At 57.8% G+C, this 21,530-nt stretch overlaps 1 protein-coding gene across 1 annotated transcript; it reads right to left on the bottom strand.

Moving 5' to 3' along the window:
• Nucleotides 1-7,735: 7,735 nt before the first annotated feature.
• Nucleotides 7,736-13,617, bottom strand: LOC106987506 (uncharacterized). Its single transcript, XM_015085798.3, has 2 exons — nt 13,451-13,617; nt 7,736-9,474 (listed from the first exon to the last, which is right to left on the bottom strand). The coding sequence occupies exon 2, from the start codon at nt 9,404-9,406 to the stop codon at nt 8,177-8,179; it is 1,230 nt and encodes a 409-aa protein (XP_014941284.1). The 5' UTR covers nt 9,407-9,474; nt 13,451-13,617; the 3' UTR covers nt 7,736-8,176.
• Nucleotides 13,618-21,530: the final 7,913 nt, after the last annotated feature.

Raw genomic sequence — 21,530 nt, 5'->3', positions numbered from 1 at the left:
ATCTCACGACTCTGGGATCATGACTTGTCCCAAAATCAAGAGTCAGACCTTTAGCTGACTGAGCCACCCAGGCGCCCCTCCATTGACAATTCTTGTCTGAATCAAGACTACTATATTTTGCAAGTGGCAATTATCTAAATTCAGCACTTTTCCTACATTTAGTGGTTGACATTCTATTGGCTTACTGTAAAGAAAAGATTTCCCTTGCCCCCCTTTCCTCATTTATTTACATCAGTGTGACCCATACTCTCCGTTTTATTCAACAGGCAGCAATCTGTTACCACCACTATTAATTCTTATGTTCACATGTTTCATTCCTGGCTGGTGGAAGGCATCCTATTGAAGTGCCCTCATCAGTCTCGGGGCGCTTCCTAGCTTTCTGGAGCAAAGATGCTCCAGGCCCCTCTTGTGCTAGCTACCAAGATCTGGGTGTGGTTGTGGGTGTGGCTTCAGGCACATTCAGTGGAGAGAGCCGGGGTGTGATACATACATGCACACGTTCATCCGCACACAGTCCGTATTTCCCTCCTCCCTGTGAGTGCACGTATACACCTGTGCACGTGTGTGCAAGTGTCTACACCTGTACAGACACAACCCACATTTAATCAATACAATATATCCATACATCTATGGACTATGAGTGCACATACGACATACATGAATCTCCAGGAGTTCATACCGATACTTCTAATCCCAACCCAGAACCTCAGGCTTTATTCTAGTTCCCCCTTTCCTTGCTGATACCTCCATCCTCCAACAGGGAGAAACCTGGTTCCTGTTTTCCTCAATATACTCATTTGCTTAGTCTTAGAACACACTGGAATCCTTTTCAGAAGTGGTAACCATACCATGGCACAAGTAAGCGTGCAAACTAGAGTCTGGTGCTCGTTTAGAGTTCTGTCTTTAACTTGGGGATTCATAGTCAAAATGCTGTGTTCAAGTTAGACGGTTTCTTCTTCACATCAGTGTGGCTGTGTTACTCCTCTGAAATATAGCGGAATTGCTTAGTACTGCTAGCACTGTTTCAGGGTCCTTCTCCCATTTGGTTGATTTTGTCCTATTATTTTTAGCATGTAAAACATGAACACGGCTCCAAACGGTGTGTCCCACCCCCGAGGGAGATCAGTCTTCGTTACCAGCTCAGCCTGTCTGTGCATCTTTTTGCACAGATGCACCTGCACTTTATTTTTCCTATTTGACACTTTTCACTATAAGGATTTCTTTTCCCCACACAAACAACAACCAAATCTCCAGTCCCCCAGTACCAGCCGGGTGTCCTACAGTTCAGTGCTATGACACCTGTTCCTCAGCGCTGGCACAGACCCCACAAGTGAAGGGCTCAGCCTCAAGAGCCTGCTCCCGATTCCGACGCTGGTCACAAGTATCGGGGCCTCAGGCCATATGCATTTCTCTCCAACTCAGCTACCAATTTGGGGACCCCCTCTTCAGATTTGATAACTCAGTATAACTACTCACAGAACTCAGGAAAACACCTGCTAGATTACTGGCTTATTATAAAGCGTACAAATCAGGGACAGCCGGACGGAAGAGGCATAAGGCCAGGGGTGGGCCTAGGAGCAGGGAACTTTCCTGCACCTGGGTGTTCAATCTGGAAGCCCTGGGAATCTCCTTGCTCTAACTAGTGCTCGGCGCCTTCCCTGTCACGCAGGAAATGCTGAGGGTCTCAGGAGCTCTACACCGGGACCCAGGACAAAGGACAAACACATGCTTCATCCGAGCACATTCACCTAACAAACACAGAAGGCCATGCCACACGGTGCTCATGCGCTGTCCTCGTTCCTGTCCCAGCTGCGGGCTGCTCCGCCACACAGGGCTCTTTACCGGGTTTACGGTACTTTGCTGCAATGAATAATTTACGCGTGTGCGGTTTGTGTTGTGGGGAACTTATCTTCAAAGCAAATTCCTACCAGTGGTCTTGGTGGGTTAAATTTTTTTATTTTATAAAATTATAACATTTTATAATTTATACTTATAAACTTAAACCAGTGTCAGGGACATGAATTCCCATCTTCTAGCTGGAGTAAGACAGATTAACAGGAGGAAATCAAACTTAACGATGTACCAACAGGAAATCCACATAGACCTGGAAATTCCAAAGACAGGCGAAAGGAGGTACACATGTCGTCCTGAACCCAGGAGAAGGGGGTGGGGGTCCTGGACGTCAGAGGAGGGAATGCACTTCACAGCGAGATAAGAGAAACAGATGTTGGTAATTAGACGTTTGCCCCACCAGACAGATGAGTCACTCCGACAGAATGTATCTCGGTTAATAACCCTTATTCTGGGAAAGACACCCCGCCCCCGTTTAGATTCCTGCATGTGGTTAAGGGAAGGACAAAAGTTTCTCTTGAGCCCACAGGGTCTCAAGTGCCTTCAGCTCAAAACCATCCACAAGCCAACGTGGCACATTCTGGAGAGGTCTGTCCTGAACCTCCCCAGCTTTCCCAAGCTTTAAAGCTCCATTTAAAAGCTTGCTTTCAAATGTAGTAACTTTTATGTGTCTCTTCACTCATTCTTTAATTTTCTTTTAACTTATATATTTGATATATAGTCAGTCTCTAATTTTTAAAGACATTTCACAAACGTGATAAACTTAATTAGATGCCCTGGGTATTTCAAGCTCTAACCATAAATTGATACAACTGATTCCAACCTACAAACAAAACCTTTATGAACATTTGTTCACTACTCACCATCTAATACAACAGAGTCAGAGTCAATCAGATCTTAAACTGGAATTCTCTCACACATTCTAAAACGAAAACCTTAGGTTAACTGAGATTAACTTTCAACCCTTTAAATTAAAACAAGTCGTTTATGCTACGCGAGCAACGAGCACAACTTCACGACTTGATGTGCCCCAGGACCTCTGGGCAAACCCAGCGGGGGTTGCAGGAGCCGCTCCGCACCCTCCCGGCATCTGTGTGCACAACTGCCCAGAGCACCCCATTCTCCCCAGGAGGCTCCGTGACAGGGTGTGCAGGCCCCTGCCAGGCCCCCTGCAGCGGGCCCAGCTCCTGTCTCAGGGTCCCACACATCCTCTGGGTGTCCTTTCAACTTTGTTCTTACCCAGATTTTACAGAAACCTCTTGCAAAAACCCTTTCCCAAGCTGGCCGCCCTGGAGTGGGACCGCAGGCTGGCTCACTTCAGGTGGGCCTGGCCTTCAGGGGTGCCCAGGACATACCCCCCAGAACCCTCTGCCAGGTTCGCCACCTGCTCACCGTCCCGTCCTAGGCTCTGCCCTCGGGGAGCCAATGCGGACACCCTCTGCACTTTGTTCACCCGTGGGTCTTATCCACGGCGTGTGGTGCCAGTATTGGGGAGGCTCGAACGCACAGCCCGGAAGGTCCTTCGTGAAGAAACTAAAAGAGGCTTTGTTGATAGTGTCAGATAAAATGTCCAAAAGTTAAAACAATTCTTACAGAAACACAGAACGTGTCCCAAGATCACGGGCTCCCACAGGCTGGCGGGACTCGGGGAGAACGTGAGGAGATCTGAGCTCAACGCAGAAAGAAACCCTGGACCCTCAGGGGCCCAACCGGGCAGAGATGCACCTGGGCGCCGTGGCCTTTGGGGCCGTCCTTTCGCTGGACAGACTGCGTGCATGACCCGATGTCCGGGGCCGGGCGGACCTAGGTTGTCAGACGCAGTCAGCTCTGCTTCCTTCGGCTGCACATTCGGCAAGAAGGACACATTAGCAGGGCACGAATTCTGTTTCTGTTCGGTGGGCTGTGGTTTCCACCATGACAAACACCAGGCAAACACACGGGATATGCACATGCCACACACATGCATGCACGCGCACACACGCATGTACACGCAATGCGCACACGCACGCGCACTCACGCAGACGCACACGCACACACGTACACGCAATGAGCACACGCACGCACGCGCACACACGTATGCGCAGACGCACACGCAATGCGCACACACATGCACACGCGCTCACGCAGATGTACGCACGTGCGCACACACACGCAGACGCGTGCACGCACACATGCGCACATGCACGCGCGCATGCAGACACACACACACACACACACACACACACAGGCGCGCGCGCGCTCACGCAGACACGCACGCACACACAATGCGCGCGCGCACGCAGACGCACATGCGGGCACGCACGCACACACAATGCGTACACGCAGGCGCACGCGCACAGACACCCACTGGCCCCATCGGTGTGCCGTGCGTTATGCCCCACCCCCAGCACCTGTGTGACTACCCTCTCCCCACTTGCTTCTCTCACTTCCTCTCGGCTCTTTCCTCAAGGGTGTTTCAAGGTTAAATGCCTTGGCCCATCAGGCAACCCCCCCCCGCCAAGGTCGGGCCTCGGGACTCAAGCGCAGGATCCCGCAGGTGGGAGGCCACTTCACCGGTGCTACCCTCCCAGGAGCCGGGACACCCCGGCGTGCCCACTCATGGTCCCAGGGCACAGAGCACCTCCCGCAGCCAGGCACCTGCCGATTGCTGTGGAGAAGAAAGGTGAGTGTGTGCGGGGCAGACGGTACCGGAGGGAAGCCCAGCTCACGGGACTGACTCCACGCTGCAGTCTGCCGCAGCCTGGATCCTCGGGGTGGGACCCCAACATGGGACCCGCAGTGGGACCCCATGGTGGAGTCAGAACATGTGCTTTTCCTCCCTAAGCGCCCTATGATGTGGGGACCCTGGAAGGGGTCCATGCAGAGGCCCCGTGGGGTGGGCACCGGCGGGTGACACACCATGACGGAGGACTGGCTGTGGACAGCAGCTGGGGTACGGCGAGACCAGCGCCTTAGTGAGGTGCTCCCAGGACTGGATAGATCCTCGGCCCCTCCCTGGGGTCCCCAGGCCCCAGCACACCTGAGGTCACCCACTAAGAACGAGCCAGGACAGATCACCAACGCTTCGCGAGGCATCTCAGGAGATGGAGGTCCCTGGAAAGTTCCATGTCTCCTCCCTCACCTGCCCAGGGGGTACACGTGTGTGCTCTGCAGGGCCAGCTGAGGGGCTGCTCTGGGGTGGACAGCGGAGGTGGGGCACGCAGTGGCCTCCCCTCTCTCCACGTGGAGACCACTGCTTCTGGGCGCAAAGGTGTGCCTGGGGGTGGGAACTCCGGCAGCCTGAGGACAGGGCCTCATCAAACCCCCTGACCACCGACTGCTGGCGTGGGTCAGGACAGGGGTCAGGGCAGGCAGCGTGACTTGGGGGACAGCCCTGTGTCCAGGCTGCTGGGCGGTCAGCTGGGGTGCTGGCACTCTGGAGCCACAGGCCTGGATGGTGCAGTCCTGGGGATAGATGCTGGCGGGCATGGCGGGGGACAGCCAGCTCCAGACCCTGCTCCACAGCGGGCACTGGGGGTGCCGTTCCCCCGGCTGTATGGTACCCCCCTGCCGGCCTGACACCGCCGGACCCCAGCAGAGGCTTGGAATACCAAGCCGGCAGGATCTAAAAGAGACTTGGATTTCCCACAGCTCGAGGAAAAGATCAACGATCCTGCAAAATGGTTCCCATAAGGGCTCCCGGGGGCTCAGTCGGTTGAGCCTCTGACTGGAGATTTCGGCTCAGGCCACAATCTCACAGTCCATGGGGTCAAGCCCCGAGTCGGGCTCTGCGCTGACGGCGTGGAGCCTGCTTGGGATTCTCTCTCTCCCTCTCTCTGCCTCTCCCCTGCTCGTGTTCTCTCTCCCCCTCTCTCTCTAGCCTTTCCCCACTCTTTCTCTGTCTCCCTCAAAATAATTAAGCCTTAAAAATGGTTAATTTAAACCTTTTCTCTTTATTGTGCTCACAAATGTGGTGTTTCATGACTTGAAATATCATGGCCTTTTGAAGGGACAGGCATCTCTTTTTGTCCTTCTGCTGTCTCTGGGCCGCACAGCACCGTGGGGGTAGGAATACACTGTCAGCACATGGTTTGCCCGAGGAGTGGAGGGGCTGTGTGTACATGTGGGCACCCGTGCACACGGCTAGGCCTCAGCCCACAGGCCCCCAGCCACTGTCCCCCAGGGTTTCTGTGCTGCAGCCGGGAGTCCAGGTCCCAAAAGGCCTGGCTGGTCACCTAGCTCCATGAAGCATTCGTGCACCTGCTGGCACAGCCACGTTCTAGGCATCGAGCGGATCCGCAGCCACAGCGGGTGCAGCTGCTGTGGCCTAGAGTAGGCCCGTCAGTGTTCATGGGGGCCACCTGTGCCCAGAGCGGCAGAGTGGGTATGGATGGGCCTGTTGTGTCCTCACCCTATGCTGCATCTGTGGGGCTGCTCCTGGGAGGCTCTTTCTCAGCCTGGGGCCCAGACTATGCCCCCTGCTTCGGACATGGCCGAGACTGAAGGCCTCTCGAGGTCCGTCAAGGTGCTGGGACCCCTTGGAACAGATCCTGATGCCAAGCACTGCCCCCAAGAAAGTTCCAGCACCCAAAGCCACCCAGCGAGCCCTGGGGCTCACAGGACCATCCCCTACTTGGTAGTTTCTCCTGTGACCTGGGGTCCTGCCTTGTGCCTTTGCTTACACTGTCCCCGTGACCAGAGCCCCTCCCTTTTCTGCTCCTCTCAAGGGGGAACCTCCCCGTGCAGTCCTGGCCTCGGGACACAGGTGAGCAGTCCAGCCTCTGTGTCCAGTTAACACGTGTTCAGTGTGTGCAGGCTGCTGGGTGGTGAGCTGTACTTCAACAGATCACAAGACCTGCTGTTCTTGCACAAGACAAGTTGAAATAGAGAAGTCGGTTGCTCACAAGTCCTGGAGGAAGTGCACGCGCGCCTGGAGAGACCACGTCAAGGCAGGGTGTAGACAGGATCTGAGACTCCGGCCTCTGCCAGGGTCTCTGGGTGGAGTGCTTTGGGTTCCTGAGCTAGGACCACATTGGTTCGTTCAAACCAAACGAGCGGGGTTTTGGTAGGATCCATGGTGCAGGGTGGGGGTCTGCTCTAAGGGGTGCATAAGAAGAGGTCTTGGGAGGCAGGCACACTGTTGGCTGTAAGGGCTGCTAGGGAGTCAGAGCCGGGACTTCATTTGCTTGTCGTCTGGTGGCTGTGGTCTGGGGCCTGCGCTCATGGGAGAGACAAGGGGTGGCATCAGGCCCCGAGGGCCACTGGTCACACAAGATGGATGTGAGGCTGCAAACCGGAGCAGCACCTGGCCGCGGGCGGAGGGCTCCCCAGGGCTGATGGGAACACCCAGCTCCAACTTCAAATCTGTCAGATCACCTGCCAGCTGCTCTTTTCCAGACAGAGGAGCTGAGGCAGTGCCCCGGGGCCACTCCTCTTGTCTGAAGTCCTGCCCTGGTGTGCTGCTGGGGCCGAGGGTCTGCAGACCCTGACTGGGGCTCACAGAGGCACGGGCGTGAGGTGCAAAGGTCTTACTGCTGGGTGGACACAGGGTGGGCAGACACGGGCAGGTACAGGGCGGACGGACACAGGGCTGACACAAGGTGGTCACAGGGCGGATGTGCAGCTTGGCCAGGACACTAGCTGTTGTGGCCCCATATCCAGAACCAGTTCCCATTTTTCAGGTTCTTGTCTGCGGAGGCCTCTCATTCTCGGGGGGAAGATCGTCTGCGCCAGGCACTGATCTCCGGATGGAGCACACAGCACCAGCAGGTGGCGCTGCGGCCCCAGGTCTGATGGGTGTCTACGCTGAGGAGGAACGGGGGCCTCCTGGCTTCCAGCAGGGGATGGCAGCGGCGGCCCCACAGGCCCTCGGGGTAGACAGTGGGGGGGGGGGGGCGGCGGGGAGGTGGGGGGGGGGCGTCTATGTGTGTGTGTGTGTCGCCCTGGCGGTGAAGGGTGGACAGCCCCCAGTCCTGGAGGCTGGCCTGGCCTCCCTCCATGCTCCAGTCTGAGGGGAAGGTGCCTGGAAGGGCTGCTCAGGGCGGGGCCACAACGAGCCAGCGGGTTCTGTCCCGGCCCCTGGACGCCAACGAGCCGTCCAGAGAGAGGCAGTGAGCATTTCCTCGGAGGAGCAGGCCACGTCCTGAGGACACCTGGGGTCACAGGCCAGCCTGCCGTCTCCCCAGCCCCTGTCTGCCTTCAGAGCAGGCTGCGGGGTCCTCGGGCTGGTGTGGGGCCTGCGGGCGCAGGTCTTGGCCACAGGGGAGGGTCCCCTACGCACCTCATTGAGGCCTGGTCCGCAGGGCCAGCTGAGGGGCGGCCAGACGTCCGACGGAGGGCGCTGGCGTCACACGGGGTTAACCTCACGCCCCTGGTGCGTCTGCAGCTGCAAGGACACGAACTGGCAGAAGCACAGGCCCAGCTCCAGGTGGCCGCGGGCTCTGTGCGCCTCGTCGCAGGCGGGGAAGTACGCGTGCGCCACGCAGCAGGCGTAGCTGCAGGAGAAGCGCAGCAGGGCCTCCCGGAACAGGGCCTCGCCCTCCGCGGCCTCCAGGAAGACCCGCCTGCAGTCGCCCAGCAGCACGTACACGAAGTGCAGCTTGTTCATGGTGTCGCAGCCCATCAGCAGCGAGTGGGGCGCCAGCAGGAGGTTGGCCTCCCCCACCCTGAGCACCAGTTCCTGCATCATCTTCTTAGAGAACCTCCTGAACCAGCACAGGGTGTTAACTCCCAACACGAAGAAGAGGGGGCAGAAAAATATGTTGGCAGAGATGAGGAAGAAGCGCTGAGCTGGGGTGTTTTCCAGGAGGCCCATGATCAGGGGCAGGGAGAGCAGGGCCAAGGCCACGAGAAACAGGAAGACGGCCAGCGTGACCCTGCAGCCCAGGTAGCGGAGGCAGGACCTGGGGGACCGCACCCCGTTGAGGATGCCCACGGCTCGCTTGTACACCTCGGGGTCCTCCAGCACCTCCTTCAGGGGGTCGGGGACGCCCAGGGTGCTGAAGGTGCCCACCTTCCACGAGGGCAGACTGTCCCTGTTAATGCAGTTCAGGGTCAGGAGGCTCTTCCCGCTGTACAGGGAGGTGGCGGGGCGCCAGGCGGGCAGGGAGCGGGCCAGGCAGTGGTTGGGCATGAGCAGGAGCTGCACCACTTTGCGGTAGAAGTGGCTGTCTGCTGCCTCCAGGTAAGTCAGGTGGCTGAGGTGCAGCGGGACCTGGCAGGGCCTCAGCAGGACCGGGATGACCGGCTTCCTCTCCAGGCAGGAGCCGAAGAGCGACAGGTCGGCCTCCAGGAGGCACCACCGGCTCTGCACGAAGTCCTGGCTCAGCACCAGCAGCACCTTCTGGCTCTGCTGGATACACTCCGCCATGTTCTCCAGCACATTCCTCCCCGGGGTGAAGTCCCGCTCGTGCAGGCAGACCTTCAGCCCCGCGAGGTCCGCCTCCAGGCGGCTGATGAGCCCGTGGGTCCAGGTGGCATCCACGCTGCTGTAGCTCACGAACAGGTGGAACTTCTCACTGGGCCTCAGTGGGGGGATGGCCAGAGCCACGCCTCCCTCCCCAGGGCCAGACTCCATGGGCACCACCTGGGAATCCAGCCCTGGGAATCTGCCTCCGGTCTCCAGAGAAGAAAACCACCCTCAGGCTGCAGAAGATCAAGACACATGGACTGATACGGGATGGACAACAGCGGACTATCTACAAAGACGGAACTGAGGTCGAGAACCCGCAGCACACAGCTCGGAGAGCCACAAACGACTCCGGTCACAACTGGCCCAAACCACCAGCTTTCCTGCTTACTGCCCGCCCCCCTTCCGAGGCAGGGCCCTTCGGAGAAAGCCAGCACGTTCCCTTTCCCAATCGCAAGGATACCGCTGCTCTAGCTCCCCGCCCCCAGCCCCCAGCAGGGTGCCTGAGCCCCCTTCCACCGTGGAGTCTCCCACTCCCCTGCCTGCCTCTGGGTCTCGGCCACACCCAAGTGTCGTGGGATCCCCCAATATGGTGCACTGTAAGGAATCAGCCTTGCTGCTCTCATCTGGGGCATCTTCCTTGATGTCCACTAGACATTGGCTTTGAAAGGGTCGGGGCACAGAGTGACCGCATCTTCCAGCCCCTTCTTTCTCTTCAGTTGTGGCTCACCTGGTTACTGGTCCTGAGGGATTGCTATAGACTGAATGTTTATGTCCCCAGAATTTGTCGGAGCCCTAACCCCCAGGTACAGGTACAGGGAGATGATTAGGGCATAAGGGTAGAGCCCCATGAATGGGGTTAGTGTCCTTATAAAGAGACCCTCAGACAGCACCCCGCCCCTGCCACCAGTGAGGATGCCGTGAGAAGGCGCCACCTGCAAGCCAGGAGGTGGCCATGACACCAGCACCCAGATCCCAGAATGCCAGCCTGCAAACTGTGAGAAGTGACTGTCTATTGTTGAAGCCCCCAGACTGTCGTGTTGTGTTCCTAATTTTTTTTAACGTTTATTTTTGAGACAGAGACACAGAGCATGAGCAGTGGAGGGGCAGAGAGAGAAGGAGACACAGAATCCGAAGCAGCCTCCAGGCTCTGAGCTGTCAGTACAGAGCCTGATGCGGGGCTCGAAGTCACGAACCGTGAGATCATGACCTGAGCCGAAGTCGGACGCTCAACCGCCTGAGCCACCCAGGCGCCCCTGTCGTGTTGTGTTCTGGAGCCCAAGCAGACTAAGATGGGTCCGCCTCTATAACGTTTGCTCTATTGCTCTAGGAAGGGCAGACACACTTTCCAGGAAGCACTAGAACTTTCTCCATGCTGCCTGAGACCCTCACATCGAGATCCCAATGCTCCAACTCAGTGAACAGAGCTTGAACTGCGGCCACCAGAGGTCTGTCTGCTAGTGTCCAAGGAGGCCCACAGAGCACTCGCTGCTGAGACCCTCTCATGTGCCGACGACCGGCTGGCGGCCCTGCCGAGGGGCCTCGCCCACTGGAGCCCTACACATCCCATGTGGCAGCTGGTCAGTGGCTGTGCTGCCACTCTGCCAGGAAGTTCCCAGCTGAGACCCGTCCCCTCTCGGTGAGCAGGGGCAGGAGAGCCCAGAGGAGGACCAGGGAGCAGCTCTGGGAAATGGAGGTGGGAGAAGCCCGGCTGCCCACTCCCTGCTTCCACGGGGCCCCCCACCCCTACTTGCTCTACCAGCTGGTCGGGAAGAAGGCACCCGCACAGTGTTGACAAGGGGCTCCTCCCGTAGCGTGGCCAGCACAGCACAGCTGGAGCCTCTGTAAGGGGCCACGGTGCCCACCCTTCCTGGCCAGCAAGCCCTCCTGCGTGGGCACCATCCCCACACCACCACCCCCGCTTCCAGGTGGCACAGCGGAACGTCAGGTGGGCGAGGCTCTGGGGGACACATCTGAAAGCCTGGTCTCACAGGGCTCCCCCTCCATGGAGGGCTGGCTGCCCTGCCTCTCCCACGGGCAGCCTGCAAAGTGGGTGAGGGTGTGCACGCGTCCGGGACGTGCCTGCACCCGCTCCACGCTTCCCCGGCAGACACGCTTGATTTACCTCGTCGTTAAATGCTATGACTCAGACACCATTCTGGGCATTGAGGGTCTCAGCCAGCCAGCACCGGCCACCCATGCTGCCCACTCTTCACTGCAGTCCGGGGGAGGCTTGGGAGGCAGCTGGGGACCCTCCCCCAGTGCCGTCCCCACATAGAAGGAAGTTTGCAGCCAATACTCTCTAGGGGCATCTCTGCTACAGCACAAGGAGCGAGAAACCGAAAAAAGGAAGCAGATTGAGGAAGGCCCCTTGTGCAGAATGGGGGTGAGGGGTGGACAGGGAGAAGAGGCAGAGCACTGCCCCTTCTGAGAAACCCAGCTGGGCCTCAAGGTCTGGAAATAGGGGCAAGATGATCAGGAAGCTCTTGAAGTCTGTCTGAGGTGGTGCTGGGCACTTACAAGGCCCCTCTGCCGGGGCCGCTGGGCTTGCCGGCCGCCCGGCCAGGCCCTGCAGCTGGAAGGAGTGACGGGGAGGGCCGGGTGACCGGTGCCTCCTGGTAAGGTTCCCCGAGCAGGTCTGGCCAGGGTGGGGCGTGGGAGTGCATCCTCGAAGGAAGGGGAGACCCCAGCTGCTGGGCGACCCTGCCCAAACAGCCACGCGGAGCTCAGGTGACTTCCCCTGTTCCTGCCTCTCAGGGTCAGCCTGGGAGCCAGCTGCGGCCCTCCTGGTGGTTTCCCAAAACCCACCCACACCTCGCACCGGCCCCTTCACCAGTTCTACTCAGCAACCCAAGGGAGAAGCCATCTGGGTCCCTGGGGGCCCCGTCCCCCTCCAAGACCTCCTCCCACCTGGGCCAAAGGTGTGTCTCCAAAGGCTCCTCTCCAATCTGAGCCATCACGTGCATGTGATCTCTTAAGAAAATAGCCATTTGAACTCCCCCCTGGTGAAGACAGTCCCTCACGGACTATTTTGTTCCTGGAAAAGCAGCGACACCCAGAATTGATGAAGCTGCCTGGTGCTGATGATGCCAGTGAGGCTGGCACACCCCACATGGACCAGGGACCTGCGATGTGTCACCACAGATTCAGAGCACAAGCTGGTAACCAGTCCAAGAGGCACGGAGGAGGGGTCTGCCTTTTGAGGACAGAATCCCCCAGAAAAACCAGCCACAGGCCCAGCTGATGAGATCGTGCCTGGAGTAACAGAACTTTGAGGGGCAGGCACATCCAGTGATACCGCCTTCGGAGGACAGAGATTTTCCCAACAACAAATCCTTTGAGGGGCTCACCACCTCTCCCTGCACATCCTGCCCCCCCTCCCCCCAGTCGGAGGGACACTCACCCCTCACCAACACCCAGTCTTCAAAAGCAAGGGTGGCCTGGGGTGTCTGCTACCCAATGAAAAGAAGCCTCTGGCCTCCCTGCCTGTGAGCAGCGGGGGCTAATGGGGGCCAGGGGTAGTTTCCCCTTGCAAGCGCCAGGGAAGGAGGGAAGGAGGGGGAGGGGGGAGGGGGAGGGAAGCCCGGAGTGAGGGAAGCTGGCCAGGCTGGGAACACAAGGGCAGGAAGTAGATCCAGGGAAAGCTATTTGAGCCCCTGGGAGGCTGGAGACACCGCTGCTCTTTGCTCCGGGCTCCCGCGCCCAGGAGTCGGGCTGCTGGGGCATGACTCCCGGGCACTCAGGGCAAAGCCAAAGGCTGCAGTTGGTCCTCCTGGAAGGGCTGTGCGGGAGGGGGCCCTCGGGCAGGTGAGTGTGCTAACCGGAGCCCTCTCCTCTCGGCTGCATTCCTGGCTGGGTCCAGGCTGTTGCGCTTGAGGACCACCACCTTCCGCCCCACACGGTCATGGACCCCCACCCCACATTACTGCCGCATTTCTGCGGGCGGTCCCGGTCCCAGAGCTCATTTCCGTGAGGCAGCCAGGGCAAGAAAGAGGGTCACCGCGAGTATTTAACACACCGCACACTCACACACCGGCCTCTGCTGAGGGGGCCCCCGCTGAGCCCAGGCCCAGCTCGGAACGCGGGGCTCCAAACCCAAGCCTGGAGGGATCGGGGAAGTGAGGGATGTGGGGCTCAAAGGCTGGCCTCCTCCCATCCCCCCACCTTCCTTGTGAACTCTGCTTCCCTATCAGACGACCCTCTGCTCCTTACCGGTTCAGCGCCATGGGCGGGGGTTCCCGCGGATCCCTGGGGTCTCAGAGCATCGTGACCACGGGACCTCTGCCCCCACCCCGGAGTTCCAGTTTGGGGCTGGGCTGGGCTGGTCTGAGAGGTTAGCTCCTGCCACGGACCAAGCTGGGCAGGGCCCTGCTCCTGGCGGGGGGGGGGGGGGGGGGGGGGGGGGGAGGGGGCGGGGGGAGGGAATCCCAGTCCCGCCCGCCTTCCACCCTCGGCCCGCCCCCTCCACCCCCACTCTGGGCAAGTCATCGGCGTCCAGCACCAAAAAGGGCAGTCTGGACACGGGAGGGAATCGGGGAGGTGAGTGGGCTGGGGCCACAGGGTCAGTGCAGGTTCCAGCGGGTGAGAACCTCTCCAAGGGATGTGACCGTCCCACCCCTTCCAGGGCTCCTTTCAGCCTGGTCACTAGTCAAGGGTCAAGGCTATTCAATGCAGACCCTAGTGGGTGGGCAGGGCAGGGGGGGCCCCCATGCCTCCCTCCCCATCACCAGTCAAGGACCCTCTGGGCCGTGGGCAGTGGTCCTTGGGGCCTGGTCAGTGGCTCAGGCAACATTTCCCTCGTAACAAAGCTCTCGACAACTCGGAGCAGGGGAGTGACCTCCTTCCCTGCACCCCACTCAGTTCAGACCCCACCCCCACTGCCTCCCCCGGACCTTAGCTCTGACTCTGCCGGAAGCTCTGCTTCCCGCTCCTGCCTGGGCTCTGATTTCCTGACTCTGTGCCCTGCCCTCGGCATTCTGGGAGGTTCCCAGTGAGCTGTGAGGCTCTCTGGGCCCGTCCCCGCTCCTCACTTGTCTGTATCCTCATTGCTCAACCTGCAGCAAAGTACCACCCTCCTCCCTCCTCCCTCTCTGCGCCTGGTTCCAGTTTACTGATTATCCAAGCTCTGTTTACAAGACTGATAGCCCTAGAAGTGGGGGGAAGGAATGAGAGCAGAAGAGGGGGGTGGGGGGAGTGGGGAAGAGGGCCGTGGACAGCTGCCTCTAGGAGCAGCCATAGGCAGGGTCGTCCCTCCCACAGGTAGGGACGCCCCAGTCATCCTGGGCCTGTGCTGGTGACTGGAGAGGAGAGCAGAGGGAGGAGAGAACCCTGTGCTGGAGGAAGGTGGCAAGAAGGCAGGTGTGGGGCTCAGAAGGTGGTCGTTAGGCTGCTGGCCAGAGTCCAGGTGGTGATGTCACCCCAGCTCCCCAGGCCGACGCGGGCAGACACACTCAGGGCCTCCAGCTTAGCACTGACCCCCAGCCTGTCCTTGCAGCCAGACCTGACTCCCGAGTCCTTAGTGCATCCAAGGGCCAGCCGTCAGCCCTTGTGCACCCCTGAGCCCAGTCTGGTGGGAGAGATGAGTCTGCACATGACCGCATCCTGGCATCCTAGGGCCCCCCGCCCTCATGTTAGCGGGGACGGTCTGGAAAGCAAGTCTGTGCTCCCAACACTGGAGACCAGAATGTGCAGGGCTGGGACACAGAGGCGGGGCTCCGTCTCACCGGGGTGGTCCTGCTGGCCCTGGCCCCGTCACTTGGTGATCCCATCATTTCCCAGCCCGAGGCTGTCGAGTGTCTGAGGGGGGGCTGGATCGATCAAGGAAGAACCAAACTTTTAAGGCTCCATGTGACCCAAGCTCTGCCACTTACTATCCACGTGGCCTTCGGACAGACCCTTAAACCCCCGGAATGTCAGATGGCTCAGCCAGAAAGCGCAGACACTGCCTCTCTGAGGTCAGAGACAGGTCTCTGGCCACGCAAGGCTGCAGGGGGCTTTGTGTGACCCAGAGTGCCTGGGAGTTTTGTTGTTGTTTTATTAAACGTGTTGCCCACACTTTAAAAGCAGGAAGTTGGCTGACTGATCAGGATTTCTAGCTTCTCTGAAGCTCTTGGACGTTCTGGCAGGCAGGGCCCTCCTTCCTCAGTGCGGCCCTCCACAAAAAGGCACATAGAAAGTCTGGAACCTCCCTGGCTGCACAGGAGCACACAAGTGTCCAGGGAGAAGGGAGCTGAACCCCGAGGGGAGCACGACGGCCTGGCTGCAGCGGCCCACGTGCGTTTGCCACCGCAGGGGCCAAAAGCGGCTTCTAGTGGCCCCGCGAGGTCAGAAGAAGGGACGCCAAGCCAGGCCAGGGTAGAGCCGGCAGGGGGGCCGCCGCAGGAGGCTGGGCCCCCAAAGGCTGGTGTCGAGAGAGGGGCCGGACTGGACAGAGAATCCCCCGCAGCAAAACAACCCTGTGGGTGCTCTACAGCCTGTCACCCACAGCTGGGAGTTTAGTCACACACGGAGCTACGCAGACGGTTGGGTTTTCATTTGCTGTGTGGCTCAGCAAATGAGTGGTTCTGGGGTCCCCACAGCAGTAGTGAAGTCTCTTCTAGAAGAACATAGCTCTCAAACCAGACTGCACAGGACTCCCACGGCTGAAACCACATGACACGAACGCCACGGTTACTGGACAGGAGAGGAGACAGTCTCCGCCAGCAAGATGCCACAAAGCAACAAACTCAACCATGCTCGGAAAATGGAATTAGAGAAACCATGCTCGGAAAATGGAATTGGTGGCATCTGGGAGGCGGCGGGCTGCTCCAGGATGAACCTTCCCGACTGCCGGCTGCCAGAAATGGGGAACTCAGACTCCATACCTTTTATGAGGAGCCTGTGGCCACAGAAGTTGCTGCCGATGCTCTGGGTGAAACGTGGAAGGGTTACGTGGCCCGAACCAGCGGTTATGCTGGTTACGCTTTCTCTCTCTCTCTCTCAAATAAAAACCAATTTTTTTAATGAGATTTTCTGGGTCGCCTGGGCGACTCAGTGAGTTAAGCGTCTGACTTCGGTTCAGGTCATGATCTCACAGTTTGTGGGTTCGAACCCCGCATCGCGCTCTGTGCTGACAGCTCAGAGCCAGGAGCCTGCTTTGAATTCTGTGTCTACCTCTCTCTCTGCCCCTCCCCTGCTCACACTCTGTGTGTCTGTCTCTCTCTGTCTCAAAAATGAATAAACATTTTTAAAAAATAAAAAATAAAAATGAGATTTTCTAAGAGTAACAGATAAAAAAAGAAAAAGAAAAAAGAAAATGGAATTAAAGATATTAAAAATAAAGTGTGTGTTTAAAATTTTATTTTAAAGGGTCCGTGCTGTCAGCATGGGATTTTCTCTCTCCCTCTCTCTGCCCCTCCCCTCTAGTGTTCTCTCTCTCTCAAAATAAATAAGCATTAAAAAAATTTTTTTCAGAAATAAAAGAATTGAAAATACAAAACAGCATCAAAATGCATTAAAAACAAATAGAGAAATTTGAAAAGAATAAAGTAGAACTTTTAGAAAGAAAGAAAGTATACTTTTGAAAATTAAATACTCAGTTAAATAGCATTAAACACAGCTGAAGAAAACAGGTTGGGATGTGGAAGAAATAGCTGAAGAAATGATCCAGAACTTGATACAGACAGAGATAAGAGATATAAAGCGGGGGTTAGGAGACCAAGAGATACAACGAGGTCACACACAATTTTAATTGGAGTTTCAGGTAGAAAATAGGGAAATGGCAACATCTGAAAAGCTAGCAGCTCATAACTTCTCAGAATTGATGAAAAAAGTGGACCTGTCTTTTCAAAAAACACAGTATATCCCAAACAAAAATAGACAATAGAAACAGTGTGTTCGACTTCCAAACTACTGGGGGGGGGGGGGAATAATTTCTTTTTCAAAAGAATATCTAAAGGAAATCAGAGAAGGAGAAAAAAGAAGTAAAGATAAAGTGGAACAATAAATAGCACAAAAACAATCACACAACGATGTCTATCAGTAATTATATTACATATAAGAACATATCGGCAAAAAGAGGTTTTCAGCAGGCTAACAAGTAAAATCCAGCTGTTTACAAGAGAGCCACCTGAAACATGAAGATGAAAAGCTGGAAGTGAAATGATGGGAAAAACATACTTAGCAAATGCCATTCATGGAAAAGGAGCTGGTGTAGCTGCGTGAATATTAGTCTAAACATCAGCACTTAATCTGTTTTAATGCTTATTTTTGAACGAGAGTGGGCGGGGGAGGGGCAGAGAGACAGGGAGACAGAGAACCTCAAGCAGCCCACATGGAGCTCAAATCCATGAACTGTGAGATCATGACCTGAGGCAAAATCAAGAGTCGGAGGCTCAACAGACGGAGCCCCGCAGCCGCCCGACATCAGCACTTTATTGGAGACAATACAAATCAGTACTTGATGATAAGGAGTCAAGTCACCAGGATGATATAATAATTTTAAACTTGTAAGCACTTAATAACACGGTGTCAAATTTGGTAAAATAAAACTTGGCAAAATTAAAAGGAGAAATTGACACTCCGTTTTCAGAATGGGGCTTGAAAGGTGCTTTCCTCTCAGCGGCTGACAGATACGTGTTTGTGAATGCATCTGTGTGGGGAGGGGCATGTGTGTATGTGCGTGTTTATGGTGTGCGTGCGCCCCTGCTGCACGTGTATTGTACATGAACCTGGAGTGTTTGGGGAGGTGAGTTTTGAAAGCTGGAATAGGGCTAAGGAGTGGAGCCCTGTGGTCTTAACCCAGGCTCAGCCTGCAGAGTTTCCCAACCTCATCCTGGACAGTAGGCTCTTCAAGGGGAGGGAAGGACGTGGCATGGCCCTGGGTAGGGTGGGCACCCCTAACTAGGATGAAGAAGTGTCTGGGCTGTCACTGCTGAGCCTGGATCCCCATATAGCTGCCTTGAGGGGCCCAAGCCCCGAGGGATGTGACATCTCATAGATCCAGCCAGAGGTCCTCTGTGGGGATGCTGTGAGAGGGGTGACACAGGGACTCCAGGAAGCCTCTGCTGGGGTTTGGGTCTTCCAACCTCAGTTTTGGAGGTGACAAATGGCTCTCAAGTGCATCTACTGTGAGCTGGAGACTGGGCAGCCCCTGGGGGGATCTTAGGACACCAGGCCCCTTGTGGGCAGCTGTGGGGGCACAAGCTCTTTGTGGTGGCCAGGGCCCGGGGTGGGAGCAGGGAACAGCAGCTAACGTGTGATGGGGTTTTTCATGGGGAGGATGAAGATGTTCTGGAATTAGTCCCTGTGACAGTGGCACAGCTGTGTGAATACACTAAAACCCACTGAGATGTATACTTTGAAATGGTACATTTTAGGCTATGTGTGTATTATATTTCAACTAAAAGTAACCGAGATGGCACAGGGATGATGGGGCTGGGGCCGCCCACTTGTAAGCAAAGACCGGAAGCTCTAGTCACCGGCGGAGGAGAGGTGCTGAAGACACTGAAATGCAGCTGGGTCACCCAGGGGGGCAAGTGCCACCTGCCCGGGGCCAAGCTGGGCGTGTTTTCTGGAAATAGAGCCGTGAGAGCCCCTGCACCTGCACCACCACCCCCCGCCCCCCAGCTCAGGGCTGGGACTGTGATGCTCCTCTGCCCCACCTCCCCCTTTGACCTGGAAAACCCTGGAAAACCAGGGAGGGAGCCAACACTACTCCCAGTGCCTCCCATCCCCCTTGACCATTCTCCCCTGAGGTTGGCCACCCATCACTTCTCCTAACTTCTCACGAAGGCTGGACTGGAGACCTTGGCTGCTGCTGTCTGAGCCTCTTTGAACAGTGTCTGGACAGCAACGGGCTCCCCTGGTGTGGGGGGGACCCTGCTGACTCCAGCAGCCGCTCCTCTTTTGCCCCACCGCCCCCAGGGCTCTGGCCACACCAAATGTTCCATCTCTGCGTCCCCACTCTGCCAAGCCTCCGTCCCCTCTGCTGGGCACCCTTCCCCTCTTTGCTTCCAGATTAGCCTGTGAGTCAGGTCCCCACCGGCATCGCACCCTCCCCAGCAGCCCCCAGCACGTGCCTCTTGGCTCAGAGGCCCCACCTGGCCGGACGGCGTCTGTGGTGGCCGTGTGTCCACCCCAGCACAGCCGGCCGGCCAGCAGCAGCGATGTTTGGGTAGGGAGGGAGAGAGAACCGAGCTTCGGTCAGCCCTGCACACGACAGGCCGCCCAGCCATGGGTCATCCACACCAGGACTATGCCCGCTCCCGCGTGCAGCTCCAGGTCTGCCCCACCCACCCCAGAAGGAATCCTTCCAAGGCCTCTAATGTGGGGGCGGCAGGGGAGCCCATGCCTGGTGGGGGCAGGTGGAGAGGGGCCTGCGGGGACCGGGATCAGAGTTTGTGCGGGCGCCCTGCTCCAGGCTAACCTGCGCCCCAGAATGCAGAGAGCCCCAGGTAGGTGGCTGTCCCAGAGCCTGGCCGGAGGGGGTCCCCGAGGATGCGCAGCAGGCCCTGGGGCGTGTGCCCCCTTCCACAGTGGCTCAACAGAAGCTCCGGCTGTGCATGGCCGGGCCCGGCTCTCACTTCCTCTCTCACTTCAAGTCCTAGCAGGATGCCGCCACTCTGCCCTCTGTCAGACATTTCCTGTCCAGCAGCCGGCAGGCGAGGTGCCAGCTTTCTGCCAAGGGGGGGTCCTGGGTGCTGGGATCCCCGGTGGCTGGTAGAGGACAGGCAGCCCCCAGTCTGGGCTAGCTTGGCCAAGGTTCTTGGGGTCACTCGGGGCGCCAGGTGTCCTTGCCTGCCACAGCCACGGGGGCAGTGGGGGCACCATGCAGTCACAGCCATGAGACCCAGGTCACGGCCGCGGGCAACAGGAGGAGGCCTGAGGTTGAGGGGTCCCTGTCCACACTGGCCCCTGGTCCTTCCTCTTGGGGAGTCCTCTCCAAGGACTCACTGCAAGGGTTCAAGGACATCTCCTGCCCCACTGATATATCATGTGAATGTATACAGCCCTGAGTCTGAGGGTGGGGCCAGAAGGAGGGCAGGCATGGCGGCGGGAGCGGGGGAGGGGGGGGGCGGGCAGAAGGTCAGAGGGCAGTGAGCATTCTAGGCTTTCCTTTTCAGTGGGCACCACGCAGTCCAGATGCACCCCTGGGCAGTTTTGTACCGACCAGACTGCCAGGCTCGAATGCCATAGGAACGCCGCTAGCCTGCGTCTAGGTTGAGTCCAAACTCGATCTTAGAAAAGCCAAAAAGAAAGAGCTGGAAACGGCACTAGTCCTCCCTTGGGCGGGGCCCCTGAAGGGGAATCAGGTGATCCCACGAGGCTTCTCCTGTTGCACAGAAAGCGTTGTGACAGCCGCCCCAAGAGCCTGGTGGGTCAGTGCCCCGCGTGAGGCCAGCACACCTGCCCGTGGTGTTTCTGCCCCTCCCCCACATCAGCGAGAGGGGAAACACGTCTGCCTCCTCCGAAGCTGAACTCTGTGCCAAGGAGCGCGTGGTGTGGGTCCAGTCGGACACGAGGGCACGCCCTCCCAGACCCAGCCTCCACTAGCCACTCTGCCTTGCTCCCCGACCCCGACTGGGTCCTGACCCCTGCTGTGTACGTCACTCTAGAGGTTGGGGTGGCTCTACCGTGTGGGGAAGCCGGGTCCTGTCCCCACTCTGGCTTGGATGGCAGAACCCCATGCTCTCTGGGCTCAGTATCCCCATAAGTGGGGACGTGTCGTCAGACTCTGGGCCTGCAGCCTGGTGCTGGGCACACAGGGCTCTGGGGCTCCCATCCCCCAACTCAGGAGCAAAGGTACCCAGGCATCGTGTCTGCTTCTGCTCTGACACCCCTCCCTCTCTCTGACATGCCCTCGGGAGGTCAAAGCCTGGGGCGTCTCCATCTTACCCCAGTGACCAAGGTCAGGTGCCTCCTTCCCGGCAGGCAGTGTCCCCAGTGGCAGGAAGTGACCTCCTGAGCCAGGAGACCACAAGTCAGACCTGACACTGGGCTCTGCTGCACAGGCCAGGCCCCAGGGCACCTCGCCACCCCTCACACTCACATCTGAGCCCAGAGGAAAGGTTCACATCTGCTCTGCGTCAGCAAAACATTTCTTTTGACTTTTGACTTCTTTCCAAAGGGAGAACAATGGCTCACACAGAGGACAGAGATCCTGCCCCAGAGCTCGCAGTGCAGTGGTTGTGGCCGGCTGCCGGGGACAGTGAGAAACTATGTCCATGTTAATTGGCTCCCCCCCCCCCCCCCCCCCGCTCTGGTGGCACAGTAGTGTTCCTGAGGTGGCTGTATGGTCCCGGTGGTAATTCGC

The sequence above is a fragment of the Acinonyx jubatus genome, chromosome D2 (assembly GCF_027475565.1).
Source record: "Acinonyx jubatus isolate Ajub_Pintada_27869175 chromosome D2, VMU_Ajub_asm_v1.0, whole genome shotgun sequence".
NCBI lineage: Eukaryota > Metazoa > Chordata > Mammalia > Carnivora > Felidae > Acinonyx > Acinonyx jubatus.
This window is presented reverse-complemented; position numbering and strand designations above follow the sequence as displayed.